Source organism: Quercus suber, unplaced genomic scaffold, assembly GCF_002906115.3.
Source record: "Quercus suber isolate HL8 unplaced genomic scaffold, Cork oak 2.0 scaffold_997, whole genome shotgun sequence".
Lineage (NCBI taxonomy): Eukaryota > Viridiplantae > Streptophyta > Magnoliopsida > Fagales > Fagaceae > Quercus > Quercus suber.
In genome coordinates, this window is record NW_027070412.1 from 98103 (window position 1) to 115999 (window position 17897).

Consider the following 17897-nt stretch of genomic DNA (forward strand, 5'->3'; position numbering starts at 1 on the left):
AAACAATGTTATTAGAAATCTCTTACCAAACAGATCCTAAGTTTTGTTATTTTGGTAAATAGCTTAGAGGATATAACCAGGAATGTTAAACATGATCGTGGCTATTTAATCGACCAACACTGATCGACACTCCCGGTGATTCCAAGCAACTATTTTATAATGAATTATGCTAAGGACAAGGTTGTCAAAATTAAGATTCTACGTAGAATCGTGGGAGATAGGTGAGATCGTGGATCGTAAGATCTTACATTATTTGAAAAAAAAACAAAAAATACAAATTGGTATGTATAATAATCACATAAATTATATATTCATTAATATAATTACCGTATATCACTACATCCATTTATAAGCATTATTTAAAGAAGCTAAAAATCTCAAAATGTGACATTCTATTAGAATATTTTTATTTGGGTCCAAATGACGCAATCTCTACATTAGAGTAGAAAAATTTGGTCTATTAGAATTTTATTTTTCATTTGGGTCTAACTAAGCCTCCTGTCAAGTTAAAGAAGATTACAAGAAATCAGGGTCATTTGGTATCGTCATTATTATATGATTTTAGTGATCCTAAGCGATCGCAAAGATCCTTGAAAGATCGGGATCGTTTTGGGCAAGTGGAATCGTAAAATCGTAGGATCATAAGATCCAAATTAAGATTTTGACAACACCATGGCTAGGGGCACAACTTTATGTCACAGCTTGTCGCATAGCGAGTTGTGATTGGTAAGAGTGTGTCCCCACATGACCTACTAACATACCCTTACTAATCACAACTAGCCATATGGCAAGTTATGGCACAAAGTTATGCCAAAAATTGTGTCACTAGCATAATTCTTTTATAGCAACCATAATGCCATTGACTGGCAAAGTTCTGAATTGAAGGGTGACAGGTCTAAAAATAAAATCCGGACTAAACAAAAACCGAAAAAAGGGTGGTTGTCAGTGGAAATCACATTTTTTGAAACCTCTTTTTTCTTTTCTTTTCTTTTCTTTTTTTCAAATTTGTGACAGCAATCTTTGGGAGTGATTTTGTAGCTCATAGATGTAAAAACAAGTTTAAGAATGACATTTTTGGTTTTCAGTCAAAGCCGGAAAAAGTACTGTAAATTTAGACTTCAAATTGGGCCTCATATGAAATTACATTCTGGATTTTTCCCAAAAAAATGCTTGGTCCATAAAAAGAAATATAACTGGGACAAAACAGAAGCAAGTACAATCATCAAAAAACGAGGGGCAACAAAGCTCACAATCAAGCCATATACATTTTAAAAATTCAAAAAATAAAAAGTAAAAAAAAAAAAAAAAAAAAATCAACCTTTAGACATTCACTAGCGGCTAGTGTTGTTGGCGTCAAATGTCAACTTTAGAGGCCACTGCCGGAAGAAGTGTTGGCTGATCCAAGAGCACCTGCACCTGTGGATCCATTACTTGTTTTGCTTATGATTCCCTTTCCAAAATACTCAGCAATCACAGAAAATCCATCCTTTGAACTCTTCACTTGCTGAAAGAACTGATCCTGGTCTCTAGAATTCTGCTCCAAGCTTCTCTTCATTTCCAGAACAGATCTATATTCAGGAGCACACTCAGGACATTCTTTTTCATTATCCCCAAGGCAACGCTGATGGAATGAGTGCATACACATAAAATGTACAGCAGGGAGATCAAGTGTGAAAGTGCATGCAGTGCACTTGCTAAGCTGAAATATTCTGGCATTTGTCCTGAGATCCTGAACTTCTTTTCTCATTGCCAGAGTGTCTTCCTGCAAATTAAAGAAGCTCATTTAGTAATTTGGCCGTTCTCATTGAATGAAAATATAATCAATAAAATTCTACACATCTCAGGCTTAAAACAATTATTGAAGGATAATTTTATTTTTATTTATCAAAATGATATTTGCATTTCTTTTAATAGGCACGAAACAGATTTATCTATATCAGTCACAATATCATGCAATTTTCAAATTTGTAAACACATATAATATGATCAAATTATTACAACAATCTTATTGTCTCTTTGATTTGTTTATAAAATAGAACACTAAATATTAGAAGTAAAATTAAAATTATTGAAATATTGGAGGAAACTAACAAAATATTGTGCTTGAATTCAACTAGTATTGAATAATGGCTATGTCTGTCTATTTTAGTTCCTTTATTTACTTTTTATCTCTTTTGTCCTTTTTAGGAGCTATTTGTAATTTTCTTATTCTCTTTTAGCGAAAAATTGTAGCACCATTTTACTCAAGGTGGAAGTGATGACAGAAACAGGTACCTGACAAAATTTCTCTAAAAAAAGCTGCAATAATTAAGCACCAACCTGATACTTCTCAATAGCTCGCCGGTCCTCTTCAATAAGCTTTGATTCTTGTTCAAGCTTTCGAGCTATATAATCCTTAATGACAGAGAGTGTGAGGCATGGATTTTTGGATAACGTTTGAAGAACAATGATGGGAGGCAAGATGTCATCCCTTTCGATATAGGTCAAAACTTCCTTCACTTCTTTAGAGCAATCTTCTCCAAGTTCACCAAAATACTTCAGCAGATCAGCCCAAAGAGATGGGTCACCTCCTTTAACTGAATCCCCCAACCTTTTGCAGCATCCAATTAATCCCTCATGGTCATGTGCCTGCATATAGCAAGCAATCACCTCTTTGTAGAGTTTCATCTTTTCATATAAGTACAACAGCCCTTCGCTAAATGCATTCATTTCACAAAGAATGATAGCTAAATCAACATCATAAAGTGGATGTTCTAGCTCAGATGGCCATGCACCCTTAAGCAAATGCAGGCCCTTGTCACGCCTTTCCAGACAATCTGTTTCCTTAGTTGAATCTTTGCCATCAGCAACCAATTTCCCAACAGCTCTAAGATTAAGATCTTCATTGTTGTTAGCTTGTGAGATGGATGGAAAGTTCAAGTCATTGGACAAGTATAACTCCAACAGTGTGTTGTGGATTTCAACTTGAGCAGGCGAGTCTTTTACCTTGGTGGTATATTTTTCAAGAAAATCCATAAGGGATTCTGGATGATGGATGAAAATGTTGAGAAAATCAACAGGAGATGGCAACATAGATATGTATGCACTTGAAGCTCCTCGCTTGACTGATTCTTTATCCTCTGTGCAAAGTCTCATGAGTATCTCAATTGTCTCCACTGGCTTGTGCTCTATGAGAATTTTACCATACTCCTTCACCGTCACACCTGCTTGACTTGGCTCAAGGCCTGAAATATAGTGCAAGGCTTCATCATATCTACCAAGGTCTTCAAGTAAGATCTTTAAGTACAATTCGTGCCTCCCTGCCTTCTTTGCAACATACATTGCATGCTCATGATAATTAGCAGCACGGCAAACCCTTATTGCAGTTTCCACATCAAACTTTTGCTCTCCAACACCATCCTCACTTTTAATAAATATATTTAGCTTTTCAACATCTTTCAATTTCGTGTAACAGTTCAAGAGCAAAGTTGTATGGTCTTTAGAAGCAAGCCCCTTCTCATGTAACTTCTCCAAGTAGTTGGTAAGGTTGTAGATTCTCTGTGCATCTAAGAACTTCTGTATCACATATGAAGGTTCAAGATGACCGATAGTATTAATATATTGGGCCATAGCCTCATCATAGTCTTGCTTGCTATACAAATGATCCCCATACTTTCTTAACACCTCTGCAGTTGCTGCCGCATCAGCTTGCTGGCTTTGAACAAGATTTATAGCCACAGTATAAAGGTTTTTCTTAAACAGCATATCTAACTTGCTTTCCATATCCTTCTCCCCGATACACAAAGCCGATTTGTCAGCCATTATAAGTATGATATTACCCCATTCACAAAGCATATGAGTAACCTCTTTAACCACTATACTATGTGCAATCAAACGGTTCTTCAAGTCATAAACATTGAACGTATGCTTACCATTTCTCTGATCTGCAATCACACATAATAGGTAACCACGGAACCACCCCAAGAATTTCTTCTCTCCTTCAAAAGCCCAACACGGACCACGCCCATCCACTTCGTAAAAATACACTGCTTCTGGCCGACCAATTATCAACTCCTACAACAACAACGATAATCCCAAAATTTTGGTATCAATTACAAATCTTCAACAAACTAGTCAGGGTCAACCAATTATCAACTCATGATCACAACAAAACATGCATTGACACAATAGCATACAAGTATTAATAAATGCAACCTTAAAATTAAAACAAAGAATGAATAGCATACCGCGCGGTCACTCATTGTAACACTATAAACACTAGATCCAATATGATCTAGGGTTTGTCGTCTAGGCGGTTGATCTTGCAAATTAAACAAGGTAACCGAAACCGGAGTAACAGCAAATAATTGAAGTGCTTGACCATCCACTCTGAAACCTAAACCAGTTATCGAGTTTGATGACGACCGGTTATCATCAACTGCAAGCCTAAAACGAGTTATACGCTCACGTCCAATGTCACCTTTGATACAGTAGATACAACCATTATCTAATCCAATAGCTATAAGCAAAATCGGCGGCACTTCCTCTAACACTAAAAACGAAGTAATCTGCTAGCATTATCACATCAAAAATCGCCATTACTAAGTTTTCAAAAGCTTAATTAAGATAAACAAACACACAAAAAACAATATAAATAAATAAAACCTTGGCTTGAGGGAACTGATTAGTGAAAATTCGTAAGATTCCAATACAATCCGGAGTGGTGGAGCTTGTGCTTGTGCTTGTGGCCTCTGGCTGATGCATTTTGTCGAGATCGAAAACCTTGAGACACATTGAGGATTGTTGCGGCGAAATTTGTTCATCTTCTCCGATCGTCACTAGAAAGTTCCGTTGCTGAAGAAAATAAATAAAAATTTAGAGTAGTACGGTGATGTAGAAAGTAGAGAGTTGAAATTGATTCGAAATTGAAGGTCACCTTGAGGTGTTGGAGAAAGAGGACAGAGGCCTTGCGCAAGCAGGTAGCTAAGGTCGGATTTTTGGGTGATAGTTCAAGTGAGTTGTGGCATGGTTTACGTCGACAAAAACTCGGTATTGAACGTGCGGCACAGCGGTTAAGTTCTGCAAGAGGTTAGAGTTGAGGAGACACCAAAGGTGTTCCCAGAATCAGTGTGGCAGCCCTACATGCATGTTAATTGACACGTTCAGTGTAAATTCATTCTTTGTCATCTGGTGTATGGCTCACTTTCAGTAATCAGTATACGTTAAGTGTAAATTCATTCTTTGTCATTTGGTGTATAGCTCACTTTTATGACTTGTTTGGAAGTTTAGAGAGGAAGGAGAGTAGAGGGGAGTAGAGGGGAGGGGAGTAGTGGGGAGGAGAGTAGAGGAAAATGATTCCCCTCCACTTTGTTTGGATGTTTTTAAAATTAGTAAGGGGGAAGGGAGTAATTAGCCCTTCCCCTTGTGTAATTTTGTTAATATAATAAGGGTAAATTAGGTAATTTACTTGGTCAATAGTTTATGTACTCTACTCTCCTTCTAAATCTCTCCAATTTTGGGGAATTAAAAATGGGGGGCTAGAGGGAGTTGAAACCCCTCCCCCTCCTTCCTTAAAAAACTTCCAAATAAGGTAATTAGATTACTCTCCCTCCCTCTACTCTACTCCCCGTCCTTTTTTAAACATCCAAACAGGCCATTAGTAATCAGTATACGTCGGAACCCTGCTCAGTAAACTCATCTGGACATAATAAATCACGATTTCTTTACTTTTTTGTCTTCATTCATAGGAGGATATAACCAGGAAGTTTGAGATGATTTTGGTGAGGCCAAAGCTTAAGTACACTACTTAGATATCGTTCCTTAAGTTCCCTTCCTAAAATTCAACTATGTGACAGTACTTAACTAAAAATACACTTCTATTCATGAGAAAAAAGTTACATGGCTGAATTTTTAAAGGGAACCTTAAGAACATCTAAATAATGTATCTAACGGCTTATTTGTTACTATGGTTTAAATAATAGTTTTCAATATTTAAACAACATTACAAATATTTTCACACTTTTTTACCCACACATATTTTTAAAAACTACAAACAATGTTATTAGAAATCTCTTACTAAACAGATCCTAAGTTTTGTTATTTTGGTAAATAGCTTAGAGGATATAACCAGGAATGTTAAACATGATCGTGGCTATTTAATCGACCAACACTGATCGACACTCCCGATGATTCCAAGCAACTATTTTATAATAAATTATGCTAAGGACAAGGTTGTCAAAATTAAGATTCTACGTAGGATCGTGGGAGGTAGGTGAGATCGTGGATCGTAAGATCTTACATTATTTGAGAAAAAAACAAAAAATACACATTGGTATGTATAATAATCACATAAATTATATATTCATTAATATAATTACCATATATCACTACATCCATTTATAAGCATTATTTAAAGAAGCTAAAAATCTCAAAATGTGACATTCTATTAGAATATTTTTATTTGGTCCAAATGACGCAATCTCTACATTAGAGTAGAAAAATTTGGTCTATTAGAATTTTATTTTTCATTTGGGTCTAACTAAGCCTCCTGTCAAGTTAAAGAAGATTACAAGAAATCAGGGTCATTTGGTATCGTCATTATTATACGATTTTAGTGATCCTAAGCGATCGCAAAGATCCTTGAAAGATCGGGATCGTTTTGGGCAAGTGGAATCATAAAATCGTAGGATCATAAGATCCAAATTAAGATTTTGACAACACCATGGCTAGGGGCACAACTTTATGTCACAGCTTGTCGCATAGCGAGTTGTGATTGGTAAGAGTATGTCCCCACATGACCTATTAACATACCCTTACTAATCACAACTAGCCATGTGGCAAGTTATGGCACAAAGTTATGCCAAAAATTGTGTCACTAGCATAATTCTTTTATAGTAACCATAATGCCATTGACTGGCAAAGTTCTGAATTGAAGGGTGACAGGTCTAAAAATAAAATCCGGACTAAACAAAAACCGAAAAAAGGGTGGTTGTCAGTGGAAATCACATTTTTTGAAACCTCTTTTTTCTTCTCTTTTCTTTTTTTCAAATTTGTGACAGCAATCTTTGGGAGTGATTTTGTAGCTCATAGATGTAAAAACAAGTTTAAGAATGACATTTTTGGTTTTCAGTCAAAGCCGGAAAAAGTACTGTAAATTTAGACTTCAAATTGGGCCTCATATGAAATTACATTCTGGATTTTTCCCAAAAAAATGATTGGTCCATAAAAAGAAATATAACTGGGACAAAACAGAAGCAAGAACAATCATCAAAAAACGAGGGGCAACAAAGCTCACAATCAAGCCATATACATTTTAAAAATTCAAAAAATAAAAAGTAAAAAAAAAAAAAAAAAAAAATCAACCTTTAGACATTCACTAGCGGCTAGTGTTGTTGGCGTCAAATGTCAACTTTAGAGGCCACTGCCGGAAGAAGTGTTGGCTGATCCAAGAGCACCTGCACCTGTGGATCCATTACTTGTTTTGCTTATGATTCCCTTTCCAAAATACTCAGCAATCACAGAAAATCCATCCTTTGAACTCTTCACTTGCTGAAAGAACTGATCCTGGTCTCTAGAATTCTGCTCCAAGCTTCTCTTCATTTCCAGAACAGATCTATATTCAGGAGCACACTCAGGACATTCTTTTTCATTATCCCCAAGGCAACGCTGATGGAATGAGTGCATACACATAAAATGTACAGCAGGGAGATCAAGTGTGAAAGTGCATGCAGTGCACTTGCTAAGCTGAAATATTCTGGCATTTGTCCTGAGATCCTGAACTTCTTTTCTCATTGCCAGAGTGTCTTCCTGCAAATTAAAGAAGCTCATTTAGTAATTTGCCCGTTCTCATTGAATGAAAATATAATCAATAAAATTCTACACATCTCAGGCTTAAAACAATTATTGAAGGATAATTTTATTTTTATTTATCAAAATGATATTTGCATTTCTTTTAATAGGCACGAAACAGATTTATCTATATCAGTCACAATATCATGCAATTTTCAAATTTGTAAACACATATAATATGATCAAATTATTACAACAATCTTATTGTCTCTTTGATTTGTTTATAAAATAGAACACTAAATATTAGAAGTAAAATTATTGAAATATTGGAGGAAACTAACAATATATTGTGCTTGAATTCAACTAGTATTGAATAATGGCTATGTCTGTCTATTTTAGTTCCTTTATTTACTTTTTATCTCTTTTGTCCTTTTTAGGAGCTATTTGTAATTTTCTTATTCTCTTTTAGCGAAAAATTGTAGCACCATTTTACTCAAGGTGGAAGTGATGACAGAAACAGGTACCTGACAAAATTTCTCTAAAAAAAGCTGCAATAATTAAGCACCAACCTGATACTTCTCAATAGCTCGCCGGTCCTCTTCAATAAGCTTTGATTCTTGTTCAAGCTTTCGAGCTATATAATCCTTAATGACAGAGAGTGTGAGGCATGGATTTTTGGATAACGTTTGAAGAACAATGATAGGAGGCAAGATGTCATCCCTTTCGATATAGGTCAAAACTTCCTTCACTTCTTTAGAGCAATCTTCTCCAAGTTCACCAAAATACTTCAGCAGATCAGCCCAAAGAGATGGGTCACCTCCTTTAACTGAATCCCCCAACCTTTTGCAGCATCCAATTAATCCCTCATGGTCATGTGCCTGCATATAGCAAGCAATCACCTCTTTGTAGAGTTTCATCTTTTCATATAAGTACAACAGCCCTTCGCTAAATGCATTCATTTCACAAAGAATGATAGCTAAATCAACATCATAAAGTGGATGTTCTAGCTCAGATGGCCATGCACCCTTAAGCAAATGCAGGCCCTTGTCACGCCTTTCCAGACAATCTGTTTCCTTAGTTGAATCTTTGCCATCAGCAACCAATTTCCCAACAGCTCTAAGATTAAGATCTTCATTGTTGTTAGCTTGTGAGATGGATGGAAAGTTCAAGTCATTGGACAAGTATAACTCCAACAGTGTGTTGTGGATTTCAACTTGAGCAGGCGAGTCTTTTACCTTGGTGGTATATTTTTCAAGAAAATCCATAAGGGATTCTGGATGATGGATGAAAATGTTGAGAAAATCAACAGGAGATGGCAACATAGATATGTATGCACTTGAAGCTCCTCGCTTGACTGATTCTTTATCCTCTGTGCAAAGTCTCATGAGTATCTCAATTGTCTCCACTGGCTTGTGCTCTATGAGAATTTTACCATACTCCTTCACCGTCACACCTGCTTGACTTGGCTCAAGGCCTGAAATATAGTGCAAGGCTTCATCATATCTACCAAGGTCTTCAAGTAAGATCTTTAAGTACAATTCGTGCCTCCCTGCCTTCTTTGCAACATACATTGCATGCTCATGATAATTAGCAGCACGGCAAACCCTTATTGCAGTTTCCACATCAAACTTTTGCTCTCCAACACCATCCTCACTTTTAATAAATATATTTAGCTTTTCAACATCTTTCAATTTCGTGTAACAGTTCAAGAGCAAAGTTGTATGGTCTTTAGAAGCAAGCCCCTTCTCATGTAACTTCTCCAAGTAGTTGGTAAGGTTGTAGATTCTCTGTGCATCTAAGAACTTCTGTATCACATATGAAGGTTCAAGATGACCGATAGTATTAATATATTGGGCCATAGCCTCATCATAGTCTTGCTTGCTATACAAATGATCCCCATACTTTCTTAACACCTCTGCAGTTGCTGCCGCATCAGCTTGCTGGCTTTGAACAAGATTTATAGCCACAGTATAAAGGTTTTTCTTAAACAGCATATCTAACTTGCTTTCCATATCCTTCTCCCCGATACACAAAGCCGATTTGTCAGCCATTATAAGTATGATATTACCCCATTCACAAAGCATATGAGTAACCTCTTTAACCACTATACTATGTGCAATCAAACGGTTCTTCAAGTCATAAACATTGAACGTATGCTTACCATTTCTCTGATCTGCAATCACACATAATAGGTAACCACGGAACCACCCCAAGAATTTCTTCTCTCCTTCAAAAGCCCAACACGGACCACGCCCATCCACTTCGTAAAAATACACTGCTTCTGGCCGACCAATTATCAACTCCTACAACAACAACGATAATCCCAAAATTTTGGTATCAATTACAAATCTTCAACAAACTAGTCAGGGTCAACCAATTATCAACTCATGATCACAACAAAACATGCATTGACACAATAGCATACAAGTATTAATAAATGCAACCTTAAAATTAAAACAAAGAATGAATAGCATACCGCGCGGTCACTCATTGTAACACTATAAACACTAGATCCAATATGATCTAGGGTTTGTCGTCTAGGCGGTTGATCTTGCAAATTAAACAAGGTAACCGAAACCGGAGTAACAGCAAATAATTGAAGTGCTTGACCATCCACTCTGAAACCTAAACCAGTTATCGAGTTTGATGACGACCGGTTATCATCAACTGCAAGCCTAAAACGAGTTATACGCTCACGTCCAATGTCACCTTTGATACAGTAGATACAACCATTATCTAATCCAATAGCTATAAGCAAAATCGGCGGCACTTCCTCTAACACTAAAAACGAAGTAATCTGCTAGCATTATCACATCAAAAATCGCCATTACTAAGTTTTCAAAAGCTTAATTAAGATAAACAAACACACAAAAAACAATATAAATAAATAAAACCTTGGCTTGAGGGAACTGATTAGTGAAAATTCGTAAGATTCCAATACAATCCGGAGTGGTGGAGCTTGTGCTTGTGCTTGTGGCCTCTGGCTGATGCATTTTGTCGAGATCGAAAACCTTGAGACACATTGAGGATTGTTGCGGCGAAATTTGTTCATCTTCTCCGATCGTCACTAGAAAGTTCCGTTGCTGAAGAAAATAAATAAAAATTTAGAGTAGTACGGTGATGTAGAAAGTAGAGAGTTGAAATTGATTCGAAATTGAAGGTCACCTTGAGGTGTTGGAGAAAGAGGACGGAGGAAGAGTGACCGTGGAAGGAGAAATTGAAGTTGAGGCCGCGATCGAGGAGGCTGATTGTGCCGTCGTCGTAGCCGATCACTACTTTGCCTCTTCCGCTTGAACAGCATTCGATTTTGACGGCGGCCGAATTCTCTTCCTCCGACGAAGACGGCGGCGATATTTTGTTTAATTTCCCGGCGTTTTTCTCCTCGAAGAATTCGAATTTCCTCCACTGGTACATTTTTCCTTTTGAGTCTTTCTGTTTCTGTTTCTCTCAGACTCTCTGAGAGAATTGGAATTTTTATTGGAGATGATTCGGGAATGTTAATACGTTATTTTGTAACTAATTTGTCCAAGGATAAAGGATAAAGCGTTCTAAAGAGGATTTGTTACTGCTGTATTTAGCTTATTGAGTCATATTTGTTCGACGCAATATATACCTTTCATCATTGGTTTGCTTTATTTTTTTGGGGATTGGTAACGGATTAATATGTAAGGTTTATACAATAAAATCAAAATGTGCATGATCCAACAAATGCGTGCAGAAGCAGAATTTATAATACACAATTACTACAACTCTTCAATGAAAGTTAAGTTCTACATACTAGACTAGTAGGCAAAATAATAGAGAAAACATTTCTAACAAACTTTTATTAATCAACACATAATAATAATCCACCGTCTTATAAAGATTATTTATATGAATAGAATTTCTCCTACTTCTTTTAGGGAAAAAAAAATAATAATAAACCTACTTCTACTTGAGAAAAGAAAAAGAATTTAACTAGGAAAAGAAAAACAATTAAAATTCTAATTCAACTACAAAAAAATATTTTAATTAAACTTGTAAAAGCAAATAAATCATAATTCCACTAGGAAAGAGAAAACAACATAAAATATTTTCTTCACCCTTAATCAATTTGCATCATTCTCTTAGGGTTGGGGAAAACTTGTCCTCTAGTTTTTGTGGTAATCTTCCACGATTAATTGGAACCCGAATAATCCTCTCCACCCTATTCTTCAATACAAGACAAGACGAATCAATATGTTACTTATCAATCTTTTCTCACTCATAATAAATCTTGATGTATGAATTTTTGTTCTTGACCTCTTTTGCCACAGTGGGATACAAAAGGCAAATACTAAAAAGGAATCCACGCACACATCCATAAACTTCATATTGCCTCCTCCACAAAGATTACTTAAAATCACTCATTCATGCCTCTTGTTGATCTCTATTAGTTCTTGTTCAATAAAATCCTTCAATAAGGGATCAATAACACTTTCCATTAATTTTTCCAAATTAATATTAACTATACTATCAAGAAATTTTTTGAGAAGCTCATCAACCCCAATGAAATTATAGTGTTTAATGTGTTTAAGTTCAAGCTTTAGTAGATCAAAACTTCGTTCATCAATAGAGAATTCATCTATTGTTGAACAAACCAATTGTACCAACGTATGATTGTAAGCAATAAAATCAATAACCTCATGTTTTTGAATATCAAAAGTCTCATCACTAGTGTGAGTTATGGGCTCACCTCATATGTATATGACTTTACTTTTTATCAAGCTCAATCTTGTCCCCTTGACTACGATCTTCAAGATAGTCATCATAAATTGGTGGAGAATCCCAATGTACTACACAAACTCTTTCAATGTATTCATCATCCTCTTCAATATCGCTGTCCTTCTCCTCAATATTGAGATCCTCCTCCTCCTCCTTCACACAACATGGATTTAGATGGCAGTTTTAATTGAACGTGTAAAAGCAAATAAATCCTAATTCCACTAGGAAAGAGAAATAAACATAAAATATTAAAATATTTTCTTCTCCCTTAACCAATCTACATCAGTGCATCTCTAATTGTCAAGCATCATTCTATTTGTCTTACAATGTACTACACAAACTCTTTCAATGTATTCATCATCCTCTTCAATATCGCTGTCCTTCTCCTCAATATTGAGATCCTCCTCCTCCTCCTTCACACAACATGGATTTAGATGGCAGTTTTAATTGAACGTGTAAAAGCAAATAAATCCTAATTCCACTAGGAAAGAGAAATAAACATAAAATATTAAAATATTTTCTTCTCCCTTAACCAATCTACATCAGTGCATCTCTAATTGTCAAGCATCATTCTATTTGTCTTTTGAATGTCATGTCAAACATAAAGTTTGATGATTTTAAGCATGATAATTGTCACCTCCATTATGCCCTGTTCTATTTTCTAAGCCACAAATAATCACTCGATAATCTTATAAATCTATATGGTATCTTAAAGGCAAAAGGCTGAAGCATAACATTTATTGTACACTCCATTTCGGTTTATTTGGTCCACTTAGGTTCATTTTAGTCAATTAGGTCTATTTCTGTCTATTCCATCCATTTGGTCCACTTCGTTCCATTTGATCCATTTTTGTCTATTCAGTCCATTTCGGTTTATTCGGTTCATTTGGTCCACTTTGGTACATTCGGCCCACTTTGGTAGCCACATCAGCATAGCACTTTGGTCTGTTCAATCCATTTCAGTCTACTTCGATCCATTTTGGTTTATTCGGTCCATTTGGTCCACTTTGATCCATTCAATCCCTTTTGGTCTAGTTCGGTCCATTCCATTCACTTTAGGAGGAGAGGTTTGTGTAAAAAGACAAGCTACTTCACTGACAATTATGTCACATTTTTAGTATAATATTGGTAAACTCTTGATAAAATTACATTTTTCTTATTTTATTAAAGTCTTGTATTTTTATTTTCTAATATAAGTGATAGATTTACTTATATAAATATATATATATATTTTTCTTTAGGCCTTTCAAAATGTATAGATGATGAATTGTTTGTAGGGAGTACTAGAAACAAATTCCAACCACACACTATATTATTTACAAAATACCTCACATTATATAATAATTAAATGTAAAATGCATTATATTTTCTTTAAAAAAACTTACAAAATATAAAATACTTTTAAATAACAAATATAAATAGCTTAATTTAGAAAATCTAATATATTGTATCGATTATATTTTGTTAGAAAATAATCACATCATTTTAAAAATGAACTGAGACTAACACTAATAAATCTTATTTACTATTTTCATTTTTCACTTAACAAAAAATATATATATACAAATAATCAAATTTTTCCACAAATAGCGTGGATCAGCAAGTAGTTAATATGAAATTGAGGATGAAGCGATAACCTAGTAGTATTTGGTTCTAACCCTATCTCCATCTTCCCCAATATCCTTACATTCATGGAAATGCAGAAGATTATGTTCAAATATTTGTTCTGATAAAAATCAAATGCCAATATGTAGATTACTGCTGCTGTTTAACCACTATTCCATATCCCTGTTACTATGTTATTGAGAGTATAATTGTTTAGCATGTTACTAAGATTATTCGTAATGTTCATACATGTGTTTGTGTGTGTGAGAGAGAGAGAGAGAGAGAGAGAGAAGAGAGTTCACACTTACATTTGACTTTTACTAGCTGTGCCAGCATTCAAGAACCTTGTCTCAAAAATATGTATTGGAACAGTGTACATTTTCACTTTTTGTGACAGAATAACCAAACTGAAAAACAAATAGTATATATTGAAATGAGTACAAATAAGTACATTGATTTTGATAAAGACGCCCAGTAATCCTACAATGAAAATATGCCATGCTTCTGTCCACATAATCTTCAATGCTGTGAAATTTCATCCCTTTGCTATACACATTGTGTTAGTTGAATTGACTACACATATGCATTAATCGATCCCGAAAAGCATGTATTCTATCCACTCATCCCAAAGTGTGAATATATAATGCATCAGCCCACAGAATGGACCCTGCCAATTGAAGTCTACCACAGCTCTTGATAAAAAATAAAAAAAAATCTTTCAACAGCATGGCCCATCTTCAGTACATGTATTGAGGCTTCCTTCACTACCAGTGGCAGCACACAAGGCCTTCCAGATGGGGACTAGCATTTTCACTGGTGGACGTAATTCCTAGAGAATGAATTCATGTTTCAGGAGCCAGAAGTAAAAGAAAGACTTTCAATAAGAAAAATCTGTCATGTATAGGCTTCATTTTAAATGAGTTTTTTTTTTTTTTTTAGATAATAAGAGTTTTATTGATGAAAAAGAACAATGTGTTAACGATTGTAAACTCACTGCCCTAGAAAATCATTTTAAATGAGTGACTTAATCATCCCATTTAAATTGTTAAACAGCTACAATAGAACCCAAAATCCACATAACATCAAACTTCTATAGTGGATCCATTCATAATAGAGTGATCTCTCATAAGAGTGACATAACATCATACTATGCCTTAAAAAAAGTTCATCAATCAGTATTTCTCAAAAGGACAGGACATTGAAATAAGAAGGATTCATTTACCTTAAAAACTAACATCAATTCTGCTTCTTCCTGTAGATCAATGACAGGCTCCAGTAACAAGTAACAGGGGTCACGCATTCTAATAGTACAGGTTTCAAGATCTTGTCAATGGGTACAAAGCGACGGATAATGTTACCACTATAGGTAAGAGTGAAACACAGAAAAAGATTATATTAGAAAACCTGAGACAGTGTATTTATAAAATTAATATATAACATGGACAAAACCTGCTTGGTTATTGCTAGATTTACTTCAAGAGGGCANTTTCAGGCCTTTAAGGATGCATAAGCAGTCAAAATTTCAGGATAAAAAGAAAGAGCATATGCTACAATGGTGAAAGATTTTTTTTTTTTTGGGGGGGGGGGTGTTTAAAAAGGGGAAGAAGAAGGAAGCAAGACCCTGGTTTTCTCCATCCTAAATCCCATTATAGTGGAAAACTTATAACATATATATTAACAGCATAAATTCCCCCCTCTTTTTCACAACATTCATAGAAGGAAGGAATTCTGATCAAACTAGTTCATCACTCCAAATATGAGTATGAACTTTCTAAAATGCTATGAATTTCATGCATCAAAACCTCAGCTTAAACAGTACTTACAAGAAAATTGTAATAACTTTTGATACAAAGATACCGTATCATAAAGAAACTTACAGTTATTCTAGTAGGACAGTGGAGACCTTAAAACAAAGAGTGGTTTGTACATTCATTCCCAAAAATAAGCTACCACTTTTCATTTGACCAAAAAGGGGGAAAAAAATACCTTACATAGTGAGTTTCAAGTTGAACTCCTAAAGCTGGCATAACCACAACAGACTCTGAGTCATCAATAATTAAAACCAGTTAGGAAGCTAATAAGAGCAAATCTCCCCTTGCAGCCAACACTCACTTGTAAAAAAATGAAGTTAATAAGAGCGATTCTAGAAATGATTTACAGGTAATAGATCTATTTTATCTTTTCTATAATCAATAAAGCTCCATCCTCCATGTCTCAGGTTCACACCTTTCTCAACAGGCTTCCGAAGCAAGAGCTTGACAATTAATACATCCCAAATAAAGCTCCAAAAAACAACGGCAATTGATTTATCCTGTTATATTTACAGTCACCATATCAGATAATGATAAACATAATAAAGAATACCAAGTAAAATTTAAGACAAATTTTAAAGCTATATAAAAATTTACAAAATACATACTATATCTGTTTACCATTCAGCTACTTGAAATTACAAATAACTTCACAAACATTCAAATTAAAAGCTGAGATATCACATGTAAAAAGGTTGCTTAAGAAAAAAAAATTGAAGAACGATATGAATAAGATTCAAGACATATACCAAACAAAACCCAAAGAACTCATACAAATGCATCCCACTAATGGCAATAATTATCTCATGCATCACATACATGCATCCTCTCTCGCACAATGTTTAGACCCCACAACTGTCACACACTGAGTAAAGATACATATACCCGATGCATGAGATACATTCTCCACTAATAGACACTATCGCGTGTATAGGAAATATCGAAAAAGTCAGTCTCACTACATTCGTAGTGTGCTAGCATAAGCATCGATTATCACCTAATATACACAAACTAAAAATTAAATAGTAAAGGAACAAATAGACAACCTTATACAAAAAAGAAAAAGAAAAAAATAAGAAGATTAAAACAGATCAGACTGTGTGTGTACCTTGATAAGGAAAAGAAGGATGACATTTGCTAAAATAAGAAGAGCCGAGAAGAATACGAGGAAACCCTTTGAGCGGCTCTTTCGAACGATGATATTGTGCACATCAGCCGCCTCAGAATTAGGCCACTTACATTCATGTTTGTAACTATATATCTTATTACTAATACAACTCTCCACCATTCTCAATACTCTTTTAAGCTTTCAGAAATTTTTTTTTTTTTTCTCTTGCTTATACCTGCATTGACAAAGAAACAACTAACAAACCAGAAGTTGAAGGCCATTATATTTATTTATTTATATAAAATTGCACAAAGTGCTTCATTGATTTCTTCTAATTTTGAATCTTCATTTTTTTTTCCCCTAATATTGCAAATAGCAACTAAACTGAAAACTTGAATTGCAACACTGCCACCAATTATTACCAAATCAGATTACAAGAAATGAATAGATGAGATTACTTGCCTTAACTGGTTGCTTATTGGTTCCAAAATCAATCTCACAGTCGAAACCCACCGTATGCATGACTTTGGATCCACTCTTCTATTGCGCCCTGAAGCTTCGCGGTTCAGACTTTCAGAGTTTATGAGCTAACGAAACGTACCGTTTAAGCGCCACAAGGAGACTGACTTGTAGTCAGTTAGGGGATTTTTTTTTTTTTTTTTTTAAACGACATACCGTTTATTTTCAAAACCTGTGCAAATTAAATGTCCGATTTGGGCCCACTACCCATGGCCATGGGTCGGTTTTGCCGAAAGCTCAAACGACAACAAAACCATTTTAAGCCCAAAAAGAATTTCTTTGAAATGAATCCATTTAATGGTTCATATTAAATTATTATAAATTTAAATATACACGTCTAGTTT

At 35.0% G+C, this 17897-nt stretch overlaps 3 protein-coding genes across 3 annotated transcripts; all 3 read right to left on the bottom strand.

Annotated features, from left to right (window-relative positions):
• Window positions 1-1123: 1123 nt before the first annotated feature.
• Window positions 1124-4938, bottom strand: LOC136061447 (vacuolar protein-sorting-associated protein 11 homolog). The gene is made up of 5 exons (XM_065768793.1): window positions 4916-4938; window positions 4645-4833; window positions 4227-4547; window positions 2320-4053; window positions 1124-1762 (listed from the first exon to the last, which is right to left on the bottom strand). Exons 2-5 carry the CDS (start codon window positions 4771-4773, stop codon window positions 1367-1369), a joined length of 2580 nt encoding a protein of 859 aa, XP_065624865.1. The 5' UTR covers window positions 4774-4833; window positions 4916-4938; the 3' UTR covers window positions 1124-1366.
• A 2208-nt stretch (window positions 4939-7146) lies between these two features.
• Window positions 7147-11395, bottom strand: LOC112005529 (vacuolar protein-sorting-associated protein 11 homolog). Its single transcript, XM_024037792.2, has 5 exons — window positions 10933-11395; window positions 10662-10850; window positions 10244-10564; window positions 8337-10070; window positions 7147-7785 (listed from the first exon to the last, which is right to left on the bottom strand). The coding sequence occupies exons 1-5, from the start codon at window positions 11179-11181 to the stop codon at window positions 7390-7392; spliced, it is 2889 nt and encodes a 962-aa protein (XP_023893560.2). The 5' UTR covers window positions 11182-11395; the 3' UTR covers window positions 7147-7389.
• Window positions 11396-14424: 3029 nt separating this feature from the next.
• On the bottom strand, window positions 14425-17662 carry LOC112005530 (uncharacterized). Its single transcript, XM_024037795.2, is given in 7 exon segments — window positions 14425-14944; window positions 15338-15366; window positions 15369-15475; window positions 16102-16156; window positions 16342-16426; window positions 17035-17269; window positions 17497-17662. Coding segments are annotated over 6 exon segments (567 nt in total). The 5' UTR covers window positions 17215-17269; window positions 17497-17662; the 3' UTR covers window positions 14425-14833.
• Window positions 17663-17897: the final 235 nt, after the last annotated feature.